The sequence below is a fragment of the Grammomys surdaster genome, unplaced genomic scaffold (assembly GCF_004785775.1).
Source record: "Grammomys surdaster isolate TR1022 unplaced genomic scaffold, NIH_TR_1.0 187, whole genome shotgun sequence".
NCBI lineage: Eukaryota > Metazoa > Chordata > Mammalia > Rodentia > Muridae > Grammomys > Grammomys surdaster.
The window spans coordinates 9,524,961-9,548,552 of NW_021604632.1; the positions used below are offsets into that span (position 1 = coordinate 9,524,961).

Here is a 23,592-nt window from a genome sequence, read left to right on the forward strand (position 1 = left end):
AATATTTATGTAAATACAATAAACATCAGTGAAACCACTATCCAATAAATAAACCAAAACACTGACATATTACCTCTCTACTCATCCTCCATAATAGTCTTCTATACCCCTGTCAAGTAGCCATGTGAATCTTGTGTTTATTGCTCCTTTGCTTTTAAAACACATTTGTTAACCCAGGCATTGTAGCAGACATCTATAATTTCAGCATTCGAAAACTAGAGATAGGATAGAAATAAATTTAAGATAAGCCTGGGCTATAAGCAAGGTTCTACATTTAAACAACAAAGGAAAAAAACCCAGCAAGCACCCTCTTCTCAACACTTATATAGAGAGCTAAAGCAGCTGAGTGGTTTCTAGAGTGCTAACTGTCATTCAGGGTCAGCATGCTGTTGCACAGTGCCAGCAAAAGGCAGTGGCAGTGTCACCACATCAGCAGTCTGAACGACATGAAGGAAGAGCTGCAGCTGAGGTTCTGTAGTCTAAGAACAAAGGAAGACAATGGGAGGAAACACTAAAGCACAGTTATAACCGAATTTAGTTAGCTCAATCACAAATTAAAGCACTAAACTACTAGTCCATTTTTACAATACTACAGAGGAATTTTAATCCAGTAACATGGCTGGTCTGGCAAGGGACCACACATCTTTAATCCCTCTGGCTGGAATACAATTTGCCCTCAGTGGACACCTTTAATCTCAAACAATGAAAGTACAGTTAGTATGTAGAAGGAAGCAGTGATGTTTGAGGGAGACTTCTAATTGGAGGGCAGATCTGTAAGTTCAGTTAAGTCTGGTACTCTGCAAAGCTGAGCTGGAGTCAGTGCAGTGAATGCAGTGCAGTGGAGTGGAGTGGAGTTTGTTCTTGAGTTTAGGTCAGTTGGTGCAGAGGAGGCAATTTTACTAGGGCAGTTTTACAGAGAACGAGAAGGAGCCAGAAGGTTAGATAGATTGCTAGAGTTAGTTGAGGCCAAGCAGAGCAATTCAGTCAGAAAGCTGGGAGAAGCCAGTTTGAACCAGTTAGTCAGAGATTAGAAAGAGCTACAAAGGGTGAACTTATTCAGCAGTAAGCCTCCAAGACAGTAATTACTTCAGATGAGTAAAAGATACTTTTACACAATAAAATAATCTTAATTTAAAAGTTTAAAACATAACTGTGATTACTTATACATGTTATAAAAGTCATGTTTTAATATATATCAATTGGTCCAAAATCTGGAGCAAAATGCAGCATAACACTCAGGGTCCCTCCCCACCCCCCCAAGTGTTTTTGTTTTTGTTTTTTCCAAGACAGGGTTTCTCTGTGCAGCCTTGACTATCCTGGAACTCACTTTGTAGTCCAGGCTGGCCTTAAAAATCATAGAAAGGCTCAAGAAAAATTCTATCTCCAGACCAGACAGATGGGCTAGGTGTAGAAGTGTACACCTTTCATCCTACCTAGTACTTGGGATACAAAGGCAAGTGAATCTCTACAAGACCAGCACTCTTTATATAGTGAAATTCTGTCTTAAAATAAAACAACAGAAATTCACAGAAAATCCAAACAAGAAGTCGACTGACAAATGGCTGGGAATTTGGCTCTACAGTAATACACTAGCCTAGAATGTGCATCTGAAAAGAAATTCACTTGAAGACTTTACAGCTCAGTGTCTGTGGTACCCAGAGTACTGTTCACTGTCCCCTCCAGTTACAGCTTGACATCAATCAACATGTATCAAGTTTTCCAACAGATGGCAATGAGAAAATTCAACAGCCAGTCTGCCTTCTATGATGCTTAAATCTGGGAATGTTTTCTTTTAGTTTTTTGGATTGTGTTTCTTTGTTTGTTTGATACAGTTTCAAAATGTAACCCAGGCTAGCTGTCCTCTATGAAGCTGAAGAAGGAAAGACTGGGCTACACAGTGAGACCTTGTCTTAAAACCAATCATAGCACACAAAAACTCACAATGCATTCTATGGATACCTTTAGCAAAGAGCTCTTACCATCCATATTATACTGAGTGGCGGCTATAGTGGTACAAGAGCTAAATCTAGAATGAACAAATCTGAATCTAGCCTGGGCTCTACTGCAATAACTACAACTGGTGTGACACTCTACACATGTGAAGTAGCAGAACGTTAAGGACTGGATCAGATAACCAGAAATAGACAATAGAAAGATGTTACTTTGTTTCTTTGTTTTTTGGGGGCTTTTTTGTTTTTTTCCAGACAGGGTTTCTCTGTGTAGCCCTGGCTGTCCTGGAACTTACTCTGTAGACCAGGCTGGCCTCGAACTCAGAAATCCGCCTGCCTCTGCCTCCCAAGTGCTGGGATTAAAGGCGTGCGCCACCACTGCCCAAAGACTTTGAATTACTCTAGTTTACATATACATTTTATGTTTACATGGGCTATCTCCCACATGTCTTTGAAAACTATCCTCTACTGTACCATCTGTTCCCTTGCCAAAAAATTACACTCTCCCTGGCAAATCTGCTGAAAACATACATCTTCAAATATCACTAATGGAAGACTTGTGAAATCCTTCCTATGAAATCTGTCATACATATTTCTGCTAACCTTCTAATATGGATCTTTTATACATTGGTTATAGTAATTCTGACTGCCTGTACTATATAATTAGATATTAGGTGTGAACAGAAGGCCCCAGAAACTCATAGGTTACGTATTGTCTTCTTTGCCCTTTGTGCTTAGAACTTTACATCTAAATTTTTTTCTTATTTTATGTATATGAGTATTTTGCTTACGTGTATGTCTGTGTACCACATACAGTACCTACAAAAACAAAAGGCACTGGATCCTCTGGGATGGGAGTTACAGGGTAGGAACTGTCATGTGGGTGTGTAAAGAGATTCTTTTGTGTACAGTTATGGAAACATCACCTGCCAATTAACAGCTGAGGTAGGAACAGGAGGTGAGAGTTCCCATAGGGAGAGAGGAACTCTGGGAGAGAATGAGATGTATGAAACTGAGAACTGCTAGGCGGTGGTGGCACACGCCTTTAATCCCAGCACTTGGGAGGTAGAGGCAGGAGGATTTCTGAGTTCGAGGCCAGCCTGGTCTACAGAGTACAGAGTGAGTTCCAGGACAGCCAGAGCTACACAGAGAAACCCTGTAACAAAAAAAAAAAAAAAAAAAAAAAAAAAAAAAAAAAAAAAAAAAAGCCCAAAAAAACACACAAAAAACAAAACAAACAAACAAACAAAAAAAAAAACAAAAAAAGAAACTGAGAACTGGTATCCAGTCATGTGGTAGACTACAATAAATGGGTTAATTAAGTTATGAGCTAGTTGGAGAGACAACACTTCAGCCCTATGACCTGACATTCAATGACAGCTTTCTCCATTATGGAATGGATCTACAAACCTGTAACAGGAAATAAGCTAGGTCTAGGTCAGTTCCTGATTTAGATAGCTGATCTAGAATTATTTTCCTAAGACAGATTAATATAGAATTAGAGAGAAAACTAAAATTCTGTATCTAGTTCTAGAATCTGTAGGATTTTCACTAGATAATGGTTACAGATAACTATATATGGTATTACAGGTAACATATGTGGTGACATCACTTTTGTCATTCCAGCATTTAGGAGGCTGAGGTAGAAAGATCACCATATAGTTGAAGTCAGCCTGAGCTGACACTTAGTTTCTTTTTTTTTTTTTTCGGGACAGGGTTTTTCTCTGTGTAGCCCTGGCTGTCCTGGAACTCACTCGGTAGACCAGGCTGGCCTCGAACTCAGAAATCCGCCTGTCTCTGCCTCCCAAGTGCTGGGATTAAAGGCGTGCACCACCACCGCCCGGCTTTGACACTTAGTTTCAATTCTGCAAGAACTGAACCCTGGCCCCACACCAGTCCTAGGGTTCAATCTCTAATACTACATGGGTCTGGTGGTATACATACTTATAATCTTAACACTTGGGAGGATCAGAAATTTAAGGCCACTCTCCATGATACAGTAAGTTCAACACCAGTCTATCTCAAAATACATAAACACACACACATTCACAGAGGTAGGGTAAGTAGGGCAAGGTGGGGAGGAGATGGGACTTACCATCATCTAAAGTGATATCCTGTAGACCAATGGTTGCAAAGTTAGGTTCTTGATCTTCAGGTTCAGGTTTAATGCTCACAGCTGCACCACCATGTGGAAACGATGCTGGGTCACACAAACTGTGACATACTAAGGATGAAGGTACAGAAAGACCTCCTTGGCCTGTGCTTTGTGCTTGAGTTGAGTGCTGTCCAGAATGCATTCTGGTAGCTGGAGATGGTGATGAGGCAGTTCCTGAGCTAGGAGACTGATAAGGCATTGACTGCAGCTGAGGGGATGATGGCCCAGAAATCGGTGAACTAGCCAGGGGATGAGAGGCTGCTGGGGAAGCTGCTGCAGCAGATCCTGGATGTGAAGGACCATATGTAATAGGCTGTAAATGAGAAGAAGGCTGACCTGTGACCTGGTCTGCCACTGGAGAAGAAAGAGATCTTTGTCCTGCATTTGAACAATGGTATCCCACTGACTGCAGATGAGGTGGGGTTTGTACAGAATGAGGTGAATGTGCTAAGAGATGTCCTGTTGCATCTGAATTTGAAGAATGAAATGGTACTGGTGACAGTGTTTGACAGCCAAGATTTACTAAACTAGAAAGAGCTGCATCCTGCTGAAACAAAACTGGATCAAATTCTTGACTAGAGGCAGGATTCATAGGAAGACAAGTTGGACCATTATACATATTAGTTTGTATAGACTGATAGGAAGACCCCATAGAAGATGTTGGTGTAACTTGAAAAGGCTGGTGCATGACTGAAGATGGTATCATGTGCTGTTCCTTAACAGCACCCTCATCCCTACATTGCAACTGTGGCAAATGGGTGGAGGTTATCATAGATGCATATGCTGGCTGCATTGGACAAATCAAGCTTCTCGGTGCTGACAATGCACTGTCATGGGGATGCCCTGTATCTGAGGAAGGCCTCTGGGTCTGGGCAGAATGAGGCACAGGCAAAGATGGAACTGAAGACAAATCATTATCTTCTCTTTGTTCTTGCTTCATCAAAACTGAAAAATAAAAGGATTAAAACATATGTTATTATGTAGCTTACAAAATTATTATGACATAACCTAATTCTGTAATTCTAAGGTATATAACCATAACACAATGGAGATGAACTCAATGTCTTTAGAGAAGGAAATTCATGTAAAATGTTTTATTTGTTGTCAACATATATGCATCCATATATACACATATATACACACAAATATTTTTAGTTTAAAAAATTATATTCATTCATTCAGGTTGTGTGAGTGCAGACACACCAGGTGCACGTATGGAGATCAGAGAACAGATTGTGGGAGTTGGCTTTCTCCTTTTATCATTCAGGACCTAAGGGTCTAACACAGGTAGGTCATCAGGCTTAGCAGGAAGTGTCTTTACCTACTGAGCAAGCTCACTAGTCGGGTTTTTTTTTTTTGGGGGGGGGTATGTTTTTCATTATGTATATATTATCATTCAAAAAAAAAAAAAGCCAAGCAAACAAAGAAAAACAGACTTAAGCATAATGGCACACACCTTTAATCCCAATACTCCTGAGGCAGAGACAAGCAGATCTCAGAGTTCAGGGTCAGTCTGGTATACATGACAAGTTCTAGACCAAGCAAGGCTACTTATACTTAGTGAGACCTTGTCTCAAAAGCAAAGTAGATGACATTTATGTACAAAATACCATAATGAAACCTACTACCTTTATGTTAACTTAAATATTAACTATGGAGGTGCTGAAGATTTGGCTCATTAGGTAAAATGCTTGCTGCATAATTGTGAGGGCCTGAGTTTGAATCCCCAGAACCCATGCAAAACAAACAAACAGACAAGTCAGGCCCTTGGTAATCCAGTCCTGCTTGAGCAATTGAGAGATGGTAGACCAGAGAATTCTAGAAGCTCATATACCAGCTAGTCTGACATAAGCAGTGCCCAAAAACTAAACAGAGACCCTCTCTTAAACAAAATGGAAGGGAAGGATGACATCTGAGACCTGAGGTTGTCTTCTGACCTACAAATAATACAGCAAGCACAGTGCTTATCACTCAGAAATAAATTTTCAGGTGTGCACATACAGATGAGAAATGTTTAAAACATAATTTAAAAAGAGACTAATGGCTGGGCAGTGGTGGTACACGCCTTTAATCCAAGTGCTAAGGAGGCAAAGGCAGGCAGATTCCTCTGAGTTTGAGGGCAGCCTGATCTACAGAGTGAGTCTCAGGACAGCCAATATTTCACAGAGAAACCCTGTCTCAAAAAAGAAGAAAAAAAAGAAGAGGGTGATTGCTAAATAAAAAACAACAAGAAAAGCCACCAAAAATAATCCTATGGCCTATAAAGCACCGAACCTAGAATTCCCAATCTGAAACCTCTCTCTCATGTGGTAAGTTAAGAACAGCCTGGGCTATCTAGTCCCTGTCTAAAGAAAAACAAAACAACAAAACAAAAAACAGGAAAAAATAATGTAAAAAATGAAAAACTAGGGCTTGGGCTTCGGTTCTGGCGACATGGCTAAACGCACCAAGAAGGTTGGGATCGTCGGGAAATACGGGACCCGCTATGGGGCCTCCCTCCGGAAAATGGTGAAGAAAATTGAAATCAGCCAGCACGCTAAGTATACTTGCTCCTTCTGCGGCAAGACGAAGATGAAGAGACGAGCTGTTGGCATCTGGCACTGTGGTTCCTGCATGAAAACGGTGGCTGGTGGGACCTGGACCTACAACACCACCTCTGCAGTCACAGTGAAGTCTGCCATCAGAAGATTGAAGGAACTGAAAGACCAGTAGAAGCCCTACCGCCTGAGACTCGCCTGCCCTGCAATAAACGGGTTAATTTACAGAAAAAAAAAAAAAAAAAAAAAAAAAGAAAAACTACCAAAATCTCTAAGAAACCAATAAACAAATTAACATTGCAATACACAAAACCAATACATAAGGCCAGGCTTGGTGACTCTTGCCTTTAATCCCAGCGCTCAGAGGTCAGAGACACATGGATCTCTGATTTCCAAGTTAGACCCTATCTTAAAGGGGGGAGGGGAGGAAGGCTAGGAAAAGAAAAGGAGGAAAAGGGGGAGGAGGGGTGCAAAAGAGAGAAGGAAGGCAGGATGGCTCACTATTCTCATCCCTTAACTCTGATAAGTGGAGACCTTGGTTATGAAACTGATTGCTTTAAAGTGAACTAAAAAGGAGACAAAAGCAGCTGAATGTGGTGGTGCATGCCTGTAACCCCAGGATTTAGGAAGTAAAGGAAGGAAAATCTGGAATTTAAGGCCATCCTTTGCTACACAGCAAGTTCGAAGCTACAGCTTGGCGGTAGTGCTAGGCCAATCTAATGTTCTTCTCCATCCTGAGACTCTACTGATTTTCATTTTGATATGTACTGCCAATAGAATTATATCTTTATAGCATTCTCCCAATTCATGAGACGGTAACATCAAAGCAGCATAGCTTCTCTTAATTGCTTTTGTCTTTTAATTACTACCACTACTAGGAAGTAATCAACACCTCTAATTTGCTAATCATAGTGCTTTTTTTTTTTTTTTGCAATTACAGAAGCATTCTTCCTTATTCAAGAGAGAGATGAGTTTCATTACAACAGTACTTTGATTTCTGAGTACAGCAACATAAAGTTACACAGCTGGACGTGGTAGTGCATGTCTTACTCTTAGCACTCAGGAAGCAGAAGCATAGACAGGCAGATCTCCAGGAGTTTCAAGTCAGTCCGATACACAATGAGACTGTCTCAAACAAACAAACAAACAAAGAAACCAACTAACAACAACAACAACAAGCAGCAGCAACAACAACAATAAAACCCCACAACCTAAAAGTAAACACAACCAGGAGAGAGGGGACCTACAAATTCATGAGTATGGGAATCAGAGTTGTTATCCTTTTCAGTGTATTCCAACCTCTAGTTTGCTAGAGCCATGGTCGCATTACATAGGTCAGGATAAACTTCATGATATTCTTACCTGTCTTACTTTCTGAGTATGTATTATATACATGTAGCATTATGCCTGGCTTCAACCTCTATATTCTAAAATCTTATTCCTTTCCATCTTCTTCAGAAATCTGATACTTTTTTGTTTTGTTTTGAGGAAAGTTCTCACTATGTAGCTCTGGCTGTCCTGAAATTCACTATGTGGACCAGGTTGACCTCAATTTAACAGAGATCTGCCTACCTCTACTAGGGAAAAATTTGATATTCTTTATTTTTTTTTTAAATTATTCTTATTATACATACATATATATATGTACGTACACACACACACACACACGCGCACTGTCTTCACACATACACCAGAAAAGGGAATTAGATTCCATTACAGATGGTTGTGAGTCACCATGTGGATGCTGGGAATTGAACTTAGAACCTTTGGAAGAGCAGTCAGTGGTCTTAACCACTAAAGCATCTCTCCAGCCTGAAATTTGATATTCTTAACCATCACTGATACTCCCATTCCTGAATATTTAAAACATTTTTTTATTGTCTGAGTCATTTTTTAAACTTCCGTGAGCTGATACATAAATCTAACTCCTGCCAGGCGGTGGTGGCGTACGCCTTTAATCCCAGCACTTGGGAGGCAGAGGCAGGCGGATTTCTGAGTTCGAGAGTTCGAGGCTAGCCTGGTCTACAGAGTGAGTTCCAGGACAGCCAGGGCTACACAGAGAAACCCTGTCTCGAAAAAAACAAACAAACAAAAACAAAACAAACATAAATCTAACTCCACAGTTATAAATTTAAAACAAAAACAAGCCACTAGACTTCTTATTGACACAGAAGGCCGTAGAACTTGCTATGTACCCCAAGCATGCTTGAAACTCATTACCTTCCTGCCTCTGCCTCCAAAGTGCTTGGATGAATTATATGGAGTCCCTAGGTGGTTCTGGAGATTGAACCCAGGGCTAACACATACTAGTAAAAACAACAACAGCAACAAAACAAAACAAACACACCACCACCACCACCACCAACAACAACAACCAACCAACCAACCACCACCAACAAAAAAACACAATCAAACAAATCAAACAATCAAAAAGTAAACAAGCTACATCTCAAGCCCTGAATATGATGTCACCTCCCTGTTAATACATGTGTCTTTTAGGTCTTATAAAGTTCTATGATGCCATTAACCACAAGAGCTATGTATGATTAAGATTTGAAAACAAGCCAGGTGTGGTGATGCATGCCTTACAGGAGGCAGAGGCAGGAGGATCTCTGGGAGTTCAATGCCAGCCTGTCTATAGAATGAGTTCCAGCACAGCTGGAACTACACAGAAAAATCCTGTCTCAAACAAACAAACAAAAAAGATTTGAAACTATAAAGTTTTTACAGACTATAAATGAAATATATGACAAATGAATAACCCTTAATAATCAACAGTATTACATGGTACCATATACCTATTATTTTAGCACTGAGGAGGCTGAGATGGAGGATTATCAACAGTCTTAGGTCAGCCTGAACTACAGAGTAAATCCCAGGCCAGCTACAGAGTGAGCCCTTCCATGTCTAAAAAACAAAAACAGAAAACACAACAACAATAAAGCCCTTCTAAATGAACAATGAAATAAAATTGAGACTCTTAGTATATACAAGGTAAAAGTTTCTGCAAGAGGGGCTGGAGAGATGGTTGTGGTTAAGAGCATAGGTTGCTCTTGCAGAGAACCTAAGGTTCAATTCCCAGCACCCACCTGGGGCTCAACTACCTGTAACTCCAGATCCAGGGGATCTGAAGCCCTCTTCTGGCCTCCACCAACATCAGTACACAGACATCTATACAGCCAAAATACCCATACACGTAAAAATTTAAATTAAATTTTAAAAGTTTCCTCTTGAAGAGAAAGGTCCATATCATAATCATCATCACCATCATCATCATCATATCTGCCTTGGTGACAAGCACAGTGTCTACCACAGAGAAGACTTGTATAAATATTTGTTCTTTAACTACTTAATCATTAGTATATATTAAATATAGTATTTAGGTCATAATAAAAAAAACTGGAGCCGGGTGGTAGTGGCGCACGCCTTTAATCCCAGCACTCGGGAGGCAGAGGCAGGCGGATTTCTGAGTTCGAGGCCAGCCTGGTCTACAGAGTGAGTTCCAGGACAGCCAGGACTACACAGAGAAACCCTGTCTTGAAAAACCAAAAAAAAAAAACAAAAACAAAAAAACTGGAAAATTAAATAGCTTTGATTGTTGCAAAACGAGGTCAGGATACATGTTTTGATTAGTGGGTATCCCAAAACAAGCACTCTTGACACTGCCTTTGTATCCTCCATAGCTCACAGGCTGGTCTAACTGTGACTTGTCAAATAAAAATGCTACAGAAGCTAGGGAATGGTGGTGCACGCCTTTAATCCCAGCACTCGGGAGGCAGAGGCAGGCGGATCTCTGAGTTCCAGGCCAGCCTGGTCTAGAGAGCCAGCTACAGGACAGCCAGGGCTACACAGAGAACAACAGCAGAACGACGACAACAAGAGTGTGCTGGCGTGCTCGCTTCGGCAGCACATGTGTATACTAAAATTGGAACAATACAGAAAAGATTATCATGACCCCTGCACAAGGATGACACTCAAATTCGTGAAGCATTCCATATTTTTTCCCTAAATAATAAAATTTTAAAGAGAAAAATTTGTAAGATTGCTATTGACACATTGCATAAAGTCATGCAAAATGAATCCATGTCTAATAACCAATAAACTCTTTTCTATACACTAAAAAAAAGAATATGTTTGTATCACATTAAACATTTTAATGTAAGATTCTTATTATAAAAGAAAACTCTAAACCATCACTTCTTGTACCTGGTGTATAAGTAAAACGTTGAGACTGGCTTTTTTTCCTCTTGCCATTGCAAAGATAAAAGTGCACCTGCACAGCAGATGTAACTGCTGGGTTATGATAAGGAGGAACTTCAAGGACAACGTGAGCCTAAGGAACAAGGAAAGGAAGACTGTGTTATACTCAGAACTAAAAATGAAATGCACCTGCCAAATTCAGAGCAACTCATGAAACTTAACTCTTAATGCAAGGGTTTCCACATCACAGAAAATTATGCACATAAACTAGTCAAATAAGTCATTTGGAGATTTATATAAATATCTTGACAAAGACAAAAAATCTTTATTAATCATTAAAGAAACTGATTTTTATCCCCATTGTGCTTCTAGTTAGAGCAAAAATATGAGACTTTAGGCATGGTGATGCATATTTATAACCACAGTACTCAGGAGGTAGAAGCAGACAGATGACAAATTCAAGGCCAGGCTGAGCTACGTTGTATACCTTTTAAAATAAATAAAGTCTTATTATATACTATGCGCTAAAATACATGGCTCTACTGAACACTGGTTGTAAGCCACCATGTGGTTCCTGGGAATTGAACTCTAGACCTCTGGAAGAGCAGTCAGCACTCTTTCCCTCTGAGCCATCTCTGCAGCCCCTACTACACACACACACATATAAAAACAGGAAGCCCACTTGAATGTATGATCATGATTAACATTTCTCAAGTTGTATTATAGTTTTCTTTTTTAAAAACTTAAGGGGCTGGAGAGATGGCTCAGAAATTAAGAGCACTGACTGCTCTTCCAGAGGTCCTGAGTTCAATTCCCAGCAACCACATGGTGGCTCACAACCATCTGTAATGGGATCCAATGCCCTCTTCTGATGTGTCTGAAGACAGCCACAGTGTACTCATACAAATAAATAAATCTTTCTTTAGCCGGGCAGTGGTGGTGCACACCTTTAATCCCAGCACTTGGGAGGCAGAGGCAGGCGGATTTCTGAGTTCAAGGCCAGCCTGGTCTACAGAGTGAGTTCCAGGACAGCCAGGACTACACAGAGAAACCCTGTCTTGAAAAACCAAACCAAACCAAGAAAAAAAAAAAACTTAAACAAGCATTTGCCTACAAGTATGTTTGTGCACCACATGTGTGCAGCACCCAAGGCGATTAGAAGATGTTGTATCCTCTGGAACTGGGGTTAAGAGAGGTTAGTCACCTCATGAGTACTGGGGACCAAACTCAAGTTCTTTGGAAGAGCAACAAATGCTCTTAACTGCTGACCCATCTCTCCAGCCCCTAGTTTAGATTTCTTAGCATGAGTTTTATATTCAAAACATCTAAATTGGAAGTATATAAAACTTATATGCACATACAAAAAGTGAAAAATCTTTATCCAAAATCAAATCTAATCATCGACCTGACTTTTCCAAGTCTTTAGGAAGCATTGTGGAAAGTGCTATTTCCTAGTCTAGAAAACACTGTGTCTACTCCAGTCAAGATGCAAGACTACAGGTTGTTCTAGTAAGGGTTCTGGAAAGCTCAATGGATTAATGAGTAGCTCTGGTGTTAGGACAAATCACTAGAGGCTTGTCCCACTGCAAGCAAAATTGGTATTTATTAAGAAAAGGGCCCTGTCTACTCAAAAAGAAGTATGGTTACTGTTCTAGTTAGTATTAATATTGGTGTGCTACAACACCATGACAAAAACCAAAACCGTGACCATGACAAAAGCAACTCAGGAAAGAAATGATTCACTTAGATTATACTTCATTACTACTATCATCATGGAAGGAAGTCAGGACAGAAACTCAAAAGGGGCAGACACCTGGAAGCAGGAGCTAATGCAGAGGTCACAGACAGGTGCTCCTTACTAGCTTGCTTCCCATGGTTTGCTCAGTCGGCTTTCTTATAGAACCCAGGAGCACCTGCCCAGGGGTGCCCCACCCACAATGAGCAGGACTCTCCCACATCAATCACTAAGAAAATGCCCTACAGGCAGGCTTGCCTTATAGATCTTACAGAAGCTTTCTCCATATTCTCAATTGAGGCTATAATTATATTATATATAATACAATATTCTCATTTTCTTAATTGAAGCTCCCTCTTGTAGCAAGCTCTTGTAGCAAGCTGACTTAAAACTAGACAGCATAGTTGCTTTGCTGGGCTAGGAGGAACATATTAGCTTTGGACTTGTTATTTAGCTTCAGATGGCCTCAGACTTACTCTTTCTATCTTCTGCCCCTTGAGTGCTGTAGTTACAAGCTAGCATACTATACACATTCTTTGGTATTTTTTGAGACAAAGTCTCACTATGTAGCCTTGGCTGGCCTAGACTTCCCCATGAAGACCAAGCTAGCCTGTAAATCATGGATTCTGCTGCTTCTATTGGGATTATAAGTGTGGGGCGCCGTGCTCAGTTTAGTGACACTTCTATTATGTAAGGTCTTCCATTTCTAGCCTTTCATTTCCATTTTTTTCTTTTTTTTACACCAAAGAGAAGATATAAATTGCTTTTGTTTTGTTTTGTTTATTCCTTTCTTCAAGACAGGGTTTTCAGCCAGGCGGTAGTGGTGCACGCTTTTAATCCCAGCACTTGGGAGGCAGAGGCAGGCGGATTTCTGAGTTGGAGAGTTCAAGGCTAGCCTGGTCTACAGAGTGAGTTCCAGGACAGCCAGGGCTACAGAGAAACCCTGTCTCGAAAAACAAAAAACAAACAAACAAGCAAACAAACAAAAAAGAAGACAGGGTTTTCTTTGTCTAGCTCTCACTGTTCTGAAACTCACTGTGTACACCAGGCTGGCCTTAAACTCAGAGATTAGTCTGCCTCTGCCTCCAGGGTGCTGGGATTAAAGGCATGGCCCACTACAGCCTAGCTTGTTTATTTTTCTTAAACTTTAATTTGAATACCAGAAAAGTATCACACTTCCAAACTAATAAAAATTCTGATTTATTTTTATTTTTTCTCATTCTTTCCCATACTATAAAGTTGCATTATTCAATTTTCTCCTAAGTTTCTTAAATATTTTTTCTTTTTTGTGGAGAGATAAGGTGTCACTATCAACATTAGACTGGCCCTCAACTCACAGTCAAGTGCCTACCTCTATCTCCTATGTTCTGGTATTAAAGGCATATGTCACCATGCTTATCATTAAACACTACTTTTTAAATAAAATACTTCTTTAAGAATTATATATTTTTAAAATTTTATGTGGATAAATGTTTGCCTGCATATATATATATAATGTACCATGTGTATGCCTGATTTCTGAGGAGATCAGGAATGGAGACTGGATGCCTGGAACTGGAGTTACAGATGGTTGTGAACCATCATGTGAGCACTAGGAATTGAACCCAGGTCCTCTGCAAGAGGAACAAGTGCTCTTAACCACTGAGCCATTTCTCCAGCCCACTTTAAATACTTCTTACTAATTAAATAATTAAGGTAAATTTCTTACCCCTTGACATTTTTCTCTGATTATTTTCCCTTCAGCCTCCCAATGAGGTCTTCCATCTATTGAAAGAAAAAATTTACAGTTAAAAGCAATTTAAGTTTGAAAACATAGAAAATGTAATCTATGTAGTATCACAAATTATTGGCAAGGAGAATGGTTTTTTTCTCACAGAGTTCTAACTAACAAAAAAAAAAAAAAAAGAAAATGTAGTGTGAAAAAATATGGAAAGAATAACATAGCCGGGCGATGGTGGCGCACACCTTTAATCCCAGCACTTGGGAGGCAGAGGCAGGCGGATTTCTGAGTTCGAGAGTTCGAGGCTAACCTGGTCTACAGAGTGAGTTCCAGGACAGCCAGGGTACACAGAGAAACCCTGTCTCGAAAAAAAACAAAAAAAAACAAAACAAAACAAAAAATTAGGATGCCCAGATTAACAGCTAGTGAGAAATTTTTCTCTCTCCTCTCTCCCAAAGTTAGAAACCAATTAAAGAAAACAACTGACACTGATCCCTGGCCTCCAAAACATGCACAAAAACAAAACACTCATACCCTCAAAACACACGCACACAAAAATGAAGAGAAAAATAATCTTAAATAAAACTAAACAAAAGCAAGAGGCCCACTGTGGGGGCAGATGGCTGATATTCCAGACTTGAAAGTAGAGGGCAGCAGATCAGTTTAAGGGTGGTGTGCCCACCTTTAGTCCCAGTACTTGGGAGCCAGGAGCAGGGGCCTCAGAGTTCAAGATCAGTGTGGGCTACAGCATGAGTTCCAGGAAAGTCAGGGTTACACAGAGAAACTCTGTCTTGAAAAAACAAAATAAAACAACCAACTAACCCAAAGTATTTAAAACATACCTTGCTAATTTCATCCCTATGCAATTTAGTTAGGATATTCGCTGCTAATTCCAGACCATTTTTTACCATCTCTTGTCACTTCTTGCATAACTGCAAAGCCCAAAATCTATTTCCTACTTGTACGAATTGCTTACTCTATGTATTCTGTTATAGCTTCTTCTTCTTCTTTTTTTTTGTTTTTGTTTTTTGAGACAGGGTTTCTCTGTGTAGCCCTGGCTGCCCTGGAACTTACTCTGTAGACCAGGCTGGCCTCAAACTCAGAAATCCGCCTGCCTCTGTGTCCCAAGTGCTGGGATCAAAGGCGTGTGCCACCACTGCCTGGCTAATGGCTTCTTCTAATGTCTCCAATATATATCCATGTTACAACATACACTAGTAGTACTTCCCTTTTTTATGACTAAATATTCCACTTATGTGTGATGATTAGTTTTAATTGTCGATCTGACACAACCTAGAATGACCTAGGAAGAGTCTACATAAGGGACTGTCTAGATCAAGCTGGCCTGTAGGCATGCTCAGTGAGGGATTGTCTGGAACTGTGGGTGTGACTAGCAGCTTCAATTCCTGCATTTACTTCTCACAAGAGTTGTGACCTGGATTATAAACCAAACTCTCTTTGTTACCTAAATGTCTGGGTATTTTATCAAAGCAAGAGAGATGAAACTAGGGCAGTGTGGACACAGTATATTGTTTTTATCTGCTCATCTAAAGGTTTTGTTCTTTCCATTTTGGAGCTGTTATAAACAATGCTGCCATAGACATCTGTATTTCAGCCTTTCTGTAGACATGTGTTCCCAGGTTTCCTGAGTAAACATCAAGTAGTAGAAATGTTGGATGTATTATTTTTAATACGCCAGTAAGAGAATTTATCATTTACATGTAAATTTAGTGACTAAGTTTTCAATAAAATCCAGTGTTTAGATGATGCCTATAACTTTATGAAGACTATTTGGTGATTAATATAACTGAAATATCTACTTAATTTAGTACTTTTATCACAGACTGAGTTAATTTGTATTTTGTATTATTTACCTTGTCCTTTTTCAAGAAAAATGATTTTGGATTCTGGAAGAAAATTAGACCCAGTCACAATCATCTCGTGGCCTCCATTAACAGAGCAGCTGTTGATACTGTACTTCTCAATATGAGGGAGCTCTTGAGCAGATCGCTGAGCTGTTTTCAAGAGTTAAGAAAAACAAAATATTATTTTAAAATATTTTACACATTTAAGATATGCCCAAACTATAAAGTAAACATTGGAATTAATTTATTTAAGCTTTTTAAAAAAATCAAGACACTGGTAATAATTCTTATTAAACGAGCTAAAATGTTTAGAAACAAGAGGGTTATACTCAATTGATACGAAATTATTTTACAGTACAACTGCAAAAAAATCTGATAAAGATAAATTAATGTCTTTAACTAATGCATTGGTTCCCATACATTTACTTAATATTTGTTTTTAATTTTAAGTCTTGAGTATATGCCATCCATAGAACTGTTAAAATTTACAAATCTAATTACAAAAATCAAGTCCAAAAATACATAATTAAACTATGAGCAATTAAGAGAAGACAAGTATCTAAATAACTCGTACAAGACAAGCAACTCTCAGATTATCACATTAGACTTCTATGGAAGATACTTTTTAAAATAAAGAACTAAAACATAATGGAACACATATTTTACTATTTAATTTCTATAAACAACAATGACTTTCAGCAATGACTACATTTTTCTACTTCCACAGGATTTCAGGAACATAATCTGATCCTCTTTTTTCTTTTCTTTTTTTTCTCTTCCTTCCTTCTCTCCCCCTTCCTCCCTCCCTCCCTCCCTCCCCCCCTCCCTCCCTCCCTCCCTCCCTCCCTCCCTCCCTTCCTTCCTTCCTATTTTAAGACAGGGTTTCTCTGTATAGCCTGGCTGTCTTAGAACTGACTCTGTAGACCAAGCTGGCCTGAAACTTAAGAGACTCTCCTGTCTCTGCTTCCCAAATCCTGGAACTAAAGGTGTACACCACCACATCTGGCTATAATCTGATTTCTAATGTACAGTGTTACTTAGTTTTTATTCCACCTTTTCCTGCTACTTTCTGTTCTTAACTGCTAATAATATAGTCCCCCACCGCCACCCCTTTTTTTGAGTCAGAGTCCAATCTGGTCTTGAACTTCATGTGTAGTCAAGGATGACCTTGAACTCCTGATCCTCTTACCTTCACTTCCCAAGAGCTGAAATTACACACACATGTCCCTAAACCCACTATAAATTCTGTATAATATACCCATATTACTTTTTAAAATATCCAAACTTGTTCTATAGTAAATTATATCACTAAGATTTTCTTAGTCATTCTTACATTCACTTGGGAGATGATAAAATATAACTTTGATTCAGCAACTAGCAAACAAACACAAAGGAAGATTTTATAATCACATGTGATCTCAAATTAAGAGCACATGCAGTTTAGGTGCGGATGTGGTTCAGTTGGTAACATGCTGCCTGGCATGCCCAGGACCCTGCATTTGATCCACATAAACCTGGCATGGTGATGCATTCCTCTAACTCCTGTACTAGTGAGACATAGTCAGAAATACAGGAATTCAAGGTGAGACCTTGTCTTCAACCAACCAATCAACCAACCAACCAACCAACCAACCAACCAACCACCCCACCCCACTAATTCTTAGTCAGCTGAGGAGTAAGCTTGCAAAACAGAATTCTATTATATTAAGGTTAACACTTGAAAGATAATCAAGTGACAACTAAAAGCATCAAGATCATAGCTTTACCACAGAATCCTCATACACTTTCATTTACAGGTAGAGAAGGTGGTACAAACCTAAACTAAATTCCAACAAGCTTGAGGCAGGAACTAGAAGAAATTTAAGTTGGAGACAAGAACAGAGAGGGAGATAGAGAAGAGGAAAGAAGAACTTCTCTACAGTCACATAGCTGCCTAGAATCAAACTACAGTGAGAAGACATTTCTAACCTAAAATTAGCACTCTTTTCACTTAGTTAACTGATTTTCATGTCAGAAAAACAAACCAGCAACTCAACCTCAATAGCTCAGTCTGTATTTTTAGTATATATCCCATTTTAATAAAAAATAAACACAAAATTTACCTCAAAACTTTAAAACTTATTACAAGATCACTTACAGCACTCAACAGGAATAGACGCTATCTGTAGAGAAAGGACTTTTCCACTGGGCTGTGGGATGTGCACACGAAATACAAGTCGGACTCTCGTATTCTTTCTGCCAATATCAGTTTCTCCTTTTCGAAGTTCTATATCTGAATTGCGGAGCTTCAAGATACCTGCACAGTCAATACTTGAAAAAAAAATTTTTAATTTATTATTCAGAAACTGGTTCTGAATAACTCAATGGTATAGATATACATTGTCAATTTGCCAGGTCATGTACACCTATAACCTCAGCAATTGGAAGGCAGAGAGGCAGGAGGATCAGGAGTTCTAGGTCAGCCTCAGCTATACAGTGAGTTCAAGGCCAAAATGAGTTATGAGAGACTATCTTAAAACAACAAAAAATTTCCATAAAAAAACTCTGTACCCCAAATTAGGTTAAAAATTGGGGGTGGATGTGGTAGCACATTCTAATAATCCCAATACTTGGAAGATACTTGAGGATTGCCTCAAGGCCAACCTGGCCTATAAACAAAAATAAGGGGCTGTATAGATGACTCAGTTTCATTCCTAATAACCCCACCAGGCAGTTCACAATTGCTTATAACAAGAGTTCCTGGATATTTGACACAGTCTTCTGATCTTTTTGGGCACCGTATGCACATGGTGTATATACATACACTCAGCACACACATATACCCATATAAAAAAAGATAGACAGATGGTTGGACAGATGGTTCAGCAGTTATGAGCATTTGTTCTTACAGAGACTCAAGTCTGATTCTCAGCTTCCGTAAGGTAGCTCACAGCTGTCCAGAACAAATATGATACAGATATACAACTAAGCAAAACACTCATAAACATAAAATAGATAAATCTTTAAAAGGATTTTTTTAAATAAATAAATTGCCGGGCAGTGGTGGCGCACGCCTTTAATCCCAGCACTTGGGAGGCAGAGGCAGGCAGATTTCTGAGTTCGAGGCCAGCCTAGTCTACAGAGTGTGAGTTCCAGGACAGTCAGGGCTCCACAGAGAAACCGTGTCTTGAAAAACCAAACCAAAAAAAAAAAGTAATTGGGCTGGAGAAATGGTTTGGCAGTTAAGAGTGCTACTTAATTGACTACTCTTCCAAAGAACCGGGGTTCAATCCCCAACAACCACATGGCAGCTAACAACCGCCTGCAATTCTAGCTACAGAGAATCAGAGCCCTTTTTTAATTCTCCTTGGGCACCAGCCATACACATGATGCATATATGTAGGTAGGTAGGTAGGTAGGTAGATAGATAGATAGATAGATAGATAGATAGATAGATAGATAGATAGATAGATAGATAGGAAGGCAAAACAACCGCCCATACACAAAATAAAAATATCTCAAAAAGTGTTTTAAATTTTAAAAAGTGATTTAAAAACAAGAAAACATGTACGATTCTTAAAGAAATGCAAAAAAATAAAAACAAAACAAAAAACATATAAACCTACAAAAACACCCATATTTAGCAATGAAAATACTTATTAAATTTTGTTTGAAGGGGCTACAAAGACTGCTCAGCAGTTAAGGGCACTGGCTGCTCTTCCAGAGGTTCTGAATTCAATTCCCAGCAAGCACATGGTGGCTCACAACCATCTGTAATGGGATCTGATGCTCTCTTCTGGTGTGTCTGAAGACAGCATATATAAAATAAATAAATCTTAAAATTTTTTTTTTATTTGTTTGAAAAACTCTTCCTTGTTTTTTGAGATAGAGTCTCACTTTGGGAACCAAATGACTTCAAACTGAAAAGTTGTCCTGACTTTAGACTTCTAAGAGTTAGGATTACAGGTATATACAAACAAATTAACCTTTATCTTCAATCAGGGTATAACACTGACACATTCACATTCACCCTATTTTTGAGAAAAGAAGCAGCTTTGAGTAGATATTTCAAGTATTGTGTACTGTATTTTTGTTGTCGTTTGTTCCCAGACAGTATCTCACTATAGCCTTGACTGCCCTAGAACTGGAAATATAGTTAGGCAGACCTCAAAGAGATCCATCTACCTCTGCCTCTGAAATGCTAAGACTTTTTAAAGGCATAAGCCCCAGTCCACTGCTCCTGGTTTTTTGAGACAGGACAGCTCAGGCTGTCCTCTAATTCACCGTGTAGTTGAGGATTATCTTGAACTCCTGTTCTTCCTGTTTTCTGGGATTGCAGATACAAGTCACCAACTGTCTTTCTAGAAATAGGAAACCTACTGTTCTCCTGAGCAAAATTTTCAGAATTACTTATATAATGTTAGTCAGTTAGCTTTAAACAATAAGTATTTCATAGTTAGCTAAAAACCAAAGCCAAACCAACCATGTAGCTCTCTGAGAATTGTTTCAAGAGAAAAAAAATAGTTTTTTAAAATTTAGGTTTCTAAAAAAATTATGATTCTTAATTGTGTGAGCTTTTTCATGCACATGACTGCAGGTGCCTGTGGTGGCAATGGGTGTCAGAGATCCTAGGAGCTGGAATCATAGGCGGTGCCAGGTGCCTGATGTGGGTACTGAGAACCAAACTCTAGTCCTCTGGAAGAAGAATATGGGATTTTAAACACTGAGTTTGCTCATTTTAATAAAGGTTTTAAGTGGGCTGGTGAGATGGCTCAGCGGTTAAGAGCACTGACTGCTCTTCTAGAGGTCATGAGTTCAAATCCCAGCAACCACATGGTGGCTCACAACCATCTGCAATGAGACCTGATGCCCTCATATGGGTGTCTGAAGACAGCGACAGTGTACTTACAAATAATAAATAAATAAATCTTTAAAAAAAAAAATAAATAAATAAAGGTTTTAAGTTACCTGCCTGGAGGCAGAGGCAGGTGGATCTGTGAGTTTGAGGTCAGTAGGGTCTACATAGTAAGTTCTAGGACAGCCAGAGATACATAGTGAGACCTCATCTCAAAACAACAACAAAAAAGCCAAACAACCAAAAACCAAAAAAGATACCTTGCTGACATATTATTTTCAGGTAGAAGTGGGATTTCCAGAACTTTTGTGCTGGCGATTATTATCTCTTGACTTGCAGTAGCAACTGTCTTTCCAGTAATCCGATGCACCTGGTAAAATGCATGAGGTCGTAAATATCTATCATCGGCTGTTCCAATGAACATCTGTAGATTTATTGGCTTTTCACTATAGCCCAGGAGCTAAATAAAAAGAAGAAACACAAGAAGTACACCTCATTAATCCAGGCATTTTTAAGTAAGCTTGTAAGTCTACTATATTTGTATCGCATGCTATTGTACATAAAAGTATTATCACAAAACAGATAGCAGAAGTAACTCACGAGGATCTGACCATGCTCCAGTAAGTGTACAGATGACAAAAAATGGATTTGCTTTTTCCTTTCTTTTCTTTTTTTGGGGGAAGGGGTGTCAAAAGGGATGGAGAGTGGACATGGAGGACTAGGAAGTGAGCATGACCAGGGTATGATGTGAAATGTGCAAATCATCAATAAAGATATTATGTTGGTTTAAAATTTAACCCACGAAAAGCCCTCCAATTTTTTTAAAATTTTCTTCTATATACACATGAGTTTTTTGCCTGAATGTGCATAATTTGTGTGCCTAGTCCCCTGAGAAAACAAGAAGAGGGCACTGTATTCTCTAGAACTGGAGTTAACAGACAACTGTGAGCCACCATGTGGGTGCTGGGAATCAAACCTGTATTTTCTGAAAGAGCAGCTAGTGCTCTGAACTGCTGAGCCATCTATCCAGCTCCCAAATTTTTAAATTACAGAGGTGTAAACACTGGAACATGTTAAAAAGGAACTTGGAGGTGGGGAGGGTTGGAGGAAAGACAGACAAACATCTGAATCATCAAAAACTTTGAAAAGACAAGGTAGGCCTTAACAGACTAAGGCTGATATAAACCATTTGGTCCACATATTAAATTAGAGAGCAGCCTGTGTTAACCGAGAGACCCTGCCTCAAATCTTTTGCTCCAAAGCCTCCAACTGCCAGTATCATGGTACATGCCTTTAATTCCAGCACTCAAGACAGAGGCAATCCGATCTGTCTTAAAACCAAGATATATGGCAGCTGAGTAACAACACCCAAGGTTGTCTTCTGGCCTCCACAAACAAATGTGCACACACAAAAATACAGAGACAAAAGACTACATATATTCACGTAATTAAAAACAAAGATACATTTTTCTGGTGCAGGAAAATGAACCCAGAGTTTTGTATAGATTAAGCATATATTCTACTACCTAGCTATACCCCTTAGCCCCTGCAAATGTACTTTTAAAATCAATCTACATGAGTATTCGTTTTTCCCTTTGATATTACTGTGACATATTACATTAATTTATTTTCTTTCTTTCTTTCTTTCTTTCTTTCTTTCTTTCTTTCTTTCTTTTTTTTTTTTTTTTTGTTTTTCGAGACAGGGTTTCTCTGTGTAGCCCTGGCTGTCCTAGAACTCACTCTATAGACCAGGCTGGCCTCGAACTCAGAAATCCACCTGCCTCTGCCTCCCAAGTGCTGGGATTAAAGGTGTGCACCACCACTGCCCGGCACATTAACTTATTTTCATATGCTGAATTACACATATTTCTAGACTAAAGCTCATTTGATATTCAATCCTTTTAATGTCCTGTCAGATTCAGTTTGTCACTATTCTGAGTCTATTTACATCTATAATCATAAGGACAAATATTTTTACCCATTTTATACCTTTGTCCTCATCAGCATGTTTTTGACATTTATTTATGTATTTATTTTTTCAGAACAGGGTCTTGCTATGTAGGCCTGGCTGGACTTAAACTTGTAAACTTTCTGGAGTGAAGTCTCCCACTCCAGTGCATGAGCTGCCACATTCAAATAATAATATTGTTATTATTATATAATTTAAAAAAGCAGTAAACGAGATGGCTCAGCAGGTAAAAGCACTTGCTTCTAAGCCTAACATTCTGAGTTCAATCACCAGACCCATATGGTAGGAGAGGACCAACTCCCAAATTTGTCTTCTGGCCTCCATATGTGCATACTATGGCATGTCCATGTCTACACACATATGCACACACACACTAATAAATGCAGTAACTTTTAAAAATCCATAGTCCCCCATATCATTTCTTCCCCTCACTGAAAACTCTCTAATGCTTTCCCTTCATTCAGAGCGAATCCAAATCCCTGATGGTTTACTTACAGGCCTATGAGATTTGGACTCTGCTGTTCTTATCCTGTCCTATGTTCCTTCCCACAGCCAGTCTAGACATGCTGGCTCTGGTTTACTACTTGAACCATTGCCCATTCCATTCCTAACCTCAGGATTTAATTAT

The 23,592-nt window shown here is 39.2% G+C and overlaps 2 protein-coding genes and 1 non-coding gene across 4 annotated transcripts in view; 2 read left to right on the forward strand and 1 right to left on the reverse strand.

The window, feature by feature from the left end:
• Positions 1-23,592, reverse strand: part of Nfatc3 (nuclear factor of activated T cells 3) — a 77,249-nt gene that overhangs the window by 18,834 nt on the left and 34,823 nt on the right. For both annotated transcript variants that reach the window (XM_028768642.1, XM_028768641.1), the window contains exons 4-9: positions 21,256-21,455; positions 18,299-18,471; positions 16,171-16,311; positions 14,285-14,340; positions 10,848-10,974; positions 4,045-5,049 (exon numbers count right to left, since the gene is read on the reverse strand). In XM_028768642.1, coding sequence (XP_028624475.1) covers positions 4,045-5,049; positions 10,848-10,974; positions 14,285-14,340; positions 16,171-16,311; positions 18,299-18,471; positions 21,256-21,455 — 1,702 coding nt within the window. The remainder of the gene's footprint in view (positions 1-4,044; positions 5,050-10,847; positions 10,975-14,284; positions 14,341-16,170; positions 16,312-18,298; positions 18,472-21,255; positions 21,456-23,592) is intronic.
• On the forward strand, positions 6,528-6,871 carry LOC114622216 (putative 60S ribosomal protein L37a). Its single transcript, XM_028768644.1, has one exon. The coding sequence runs from the start codon at positions 6,538-6,540 to the stop codon at positions 6,814-6,816; it is 279 nt and encodes a 92-aa protein (XP_028624477.1). The 5' UTR covers positions 6,528-6,537; the 3' UTR covers positions 6,817-6,871.
• LOC114622311 lies at positions 10,533-10,643 on the forward strand. Its single transcript, XR_003711571.1, has one exon. It is a non-coding gene; the product is annotated as a U6 spliceosomal RNA (small nuclear RNA).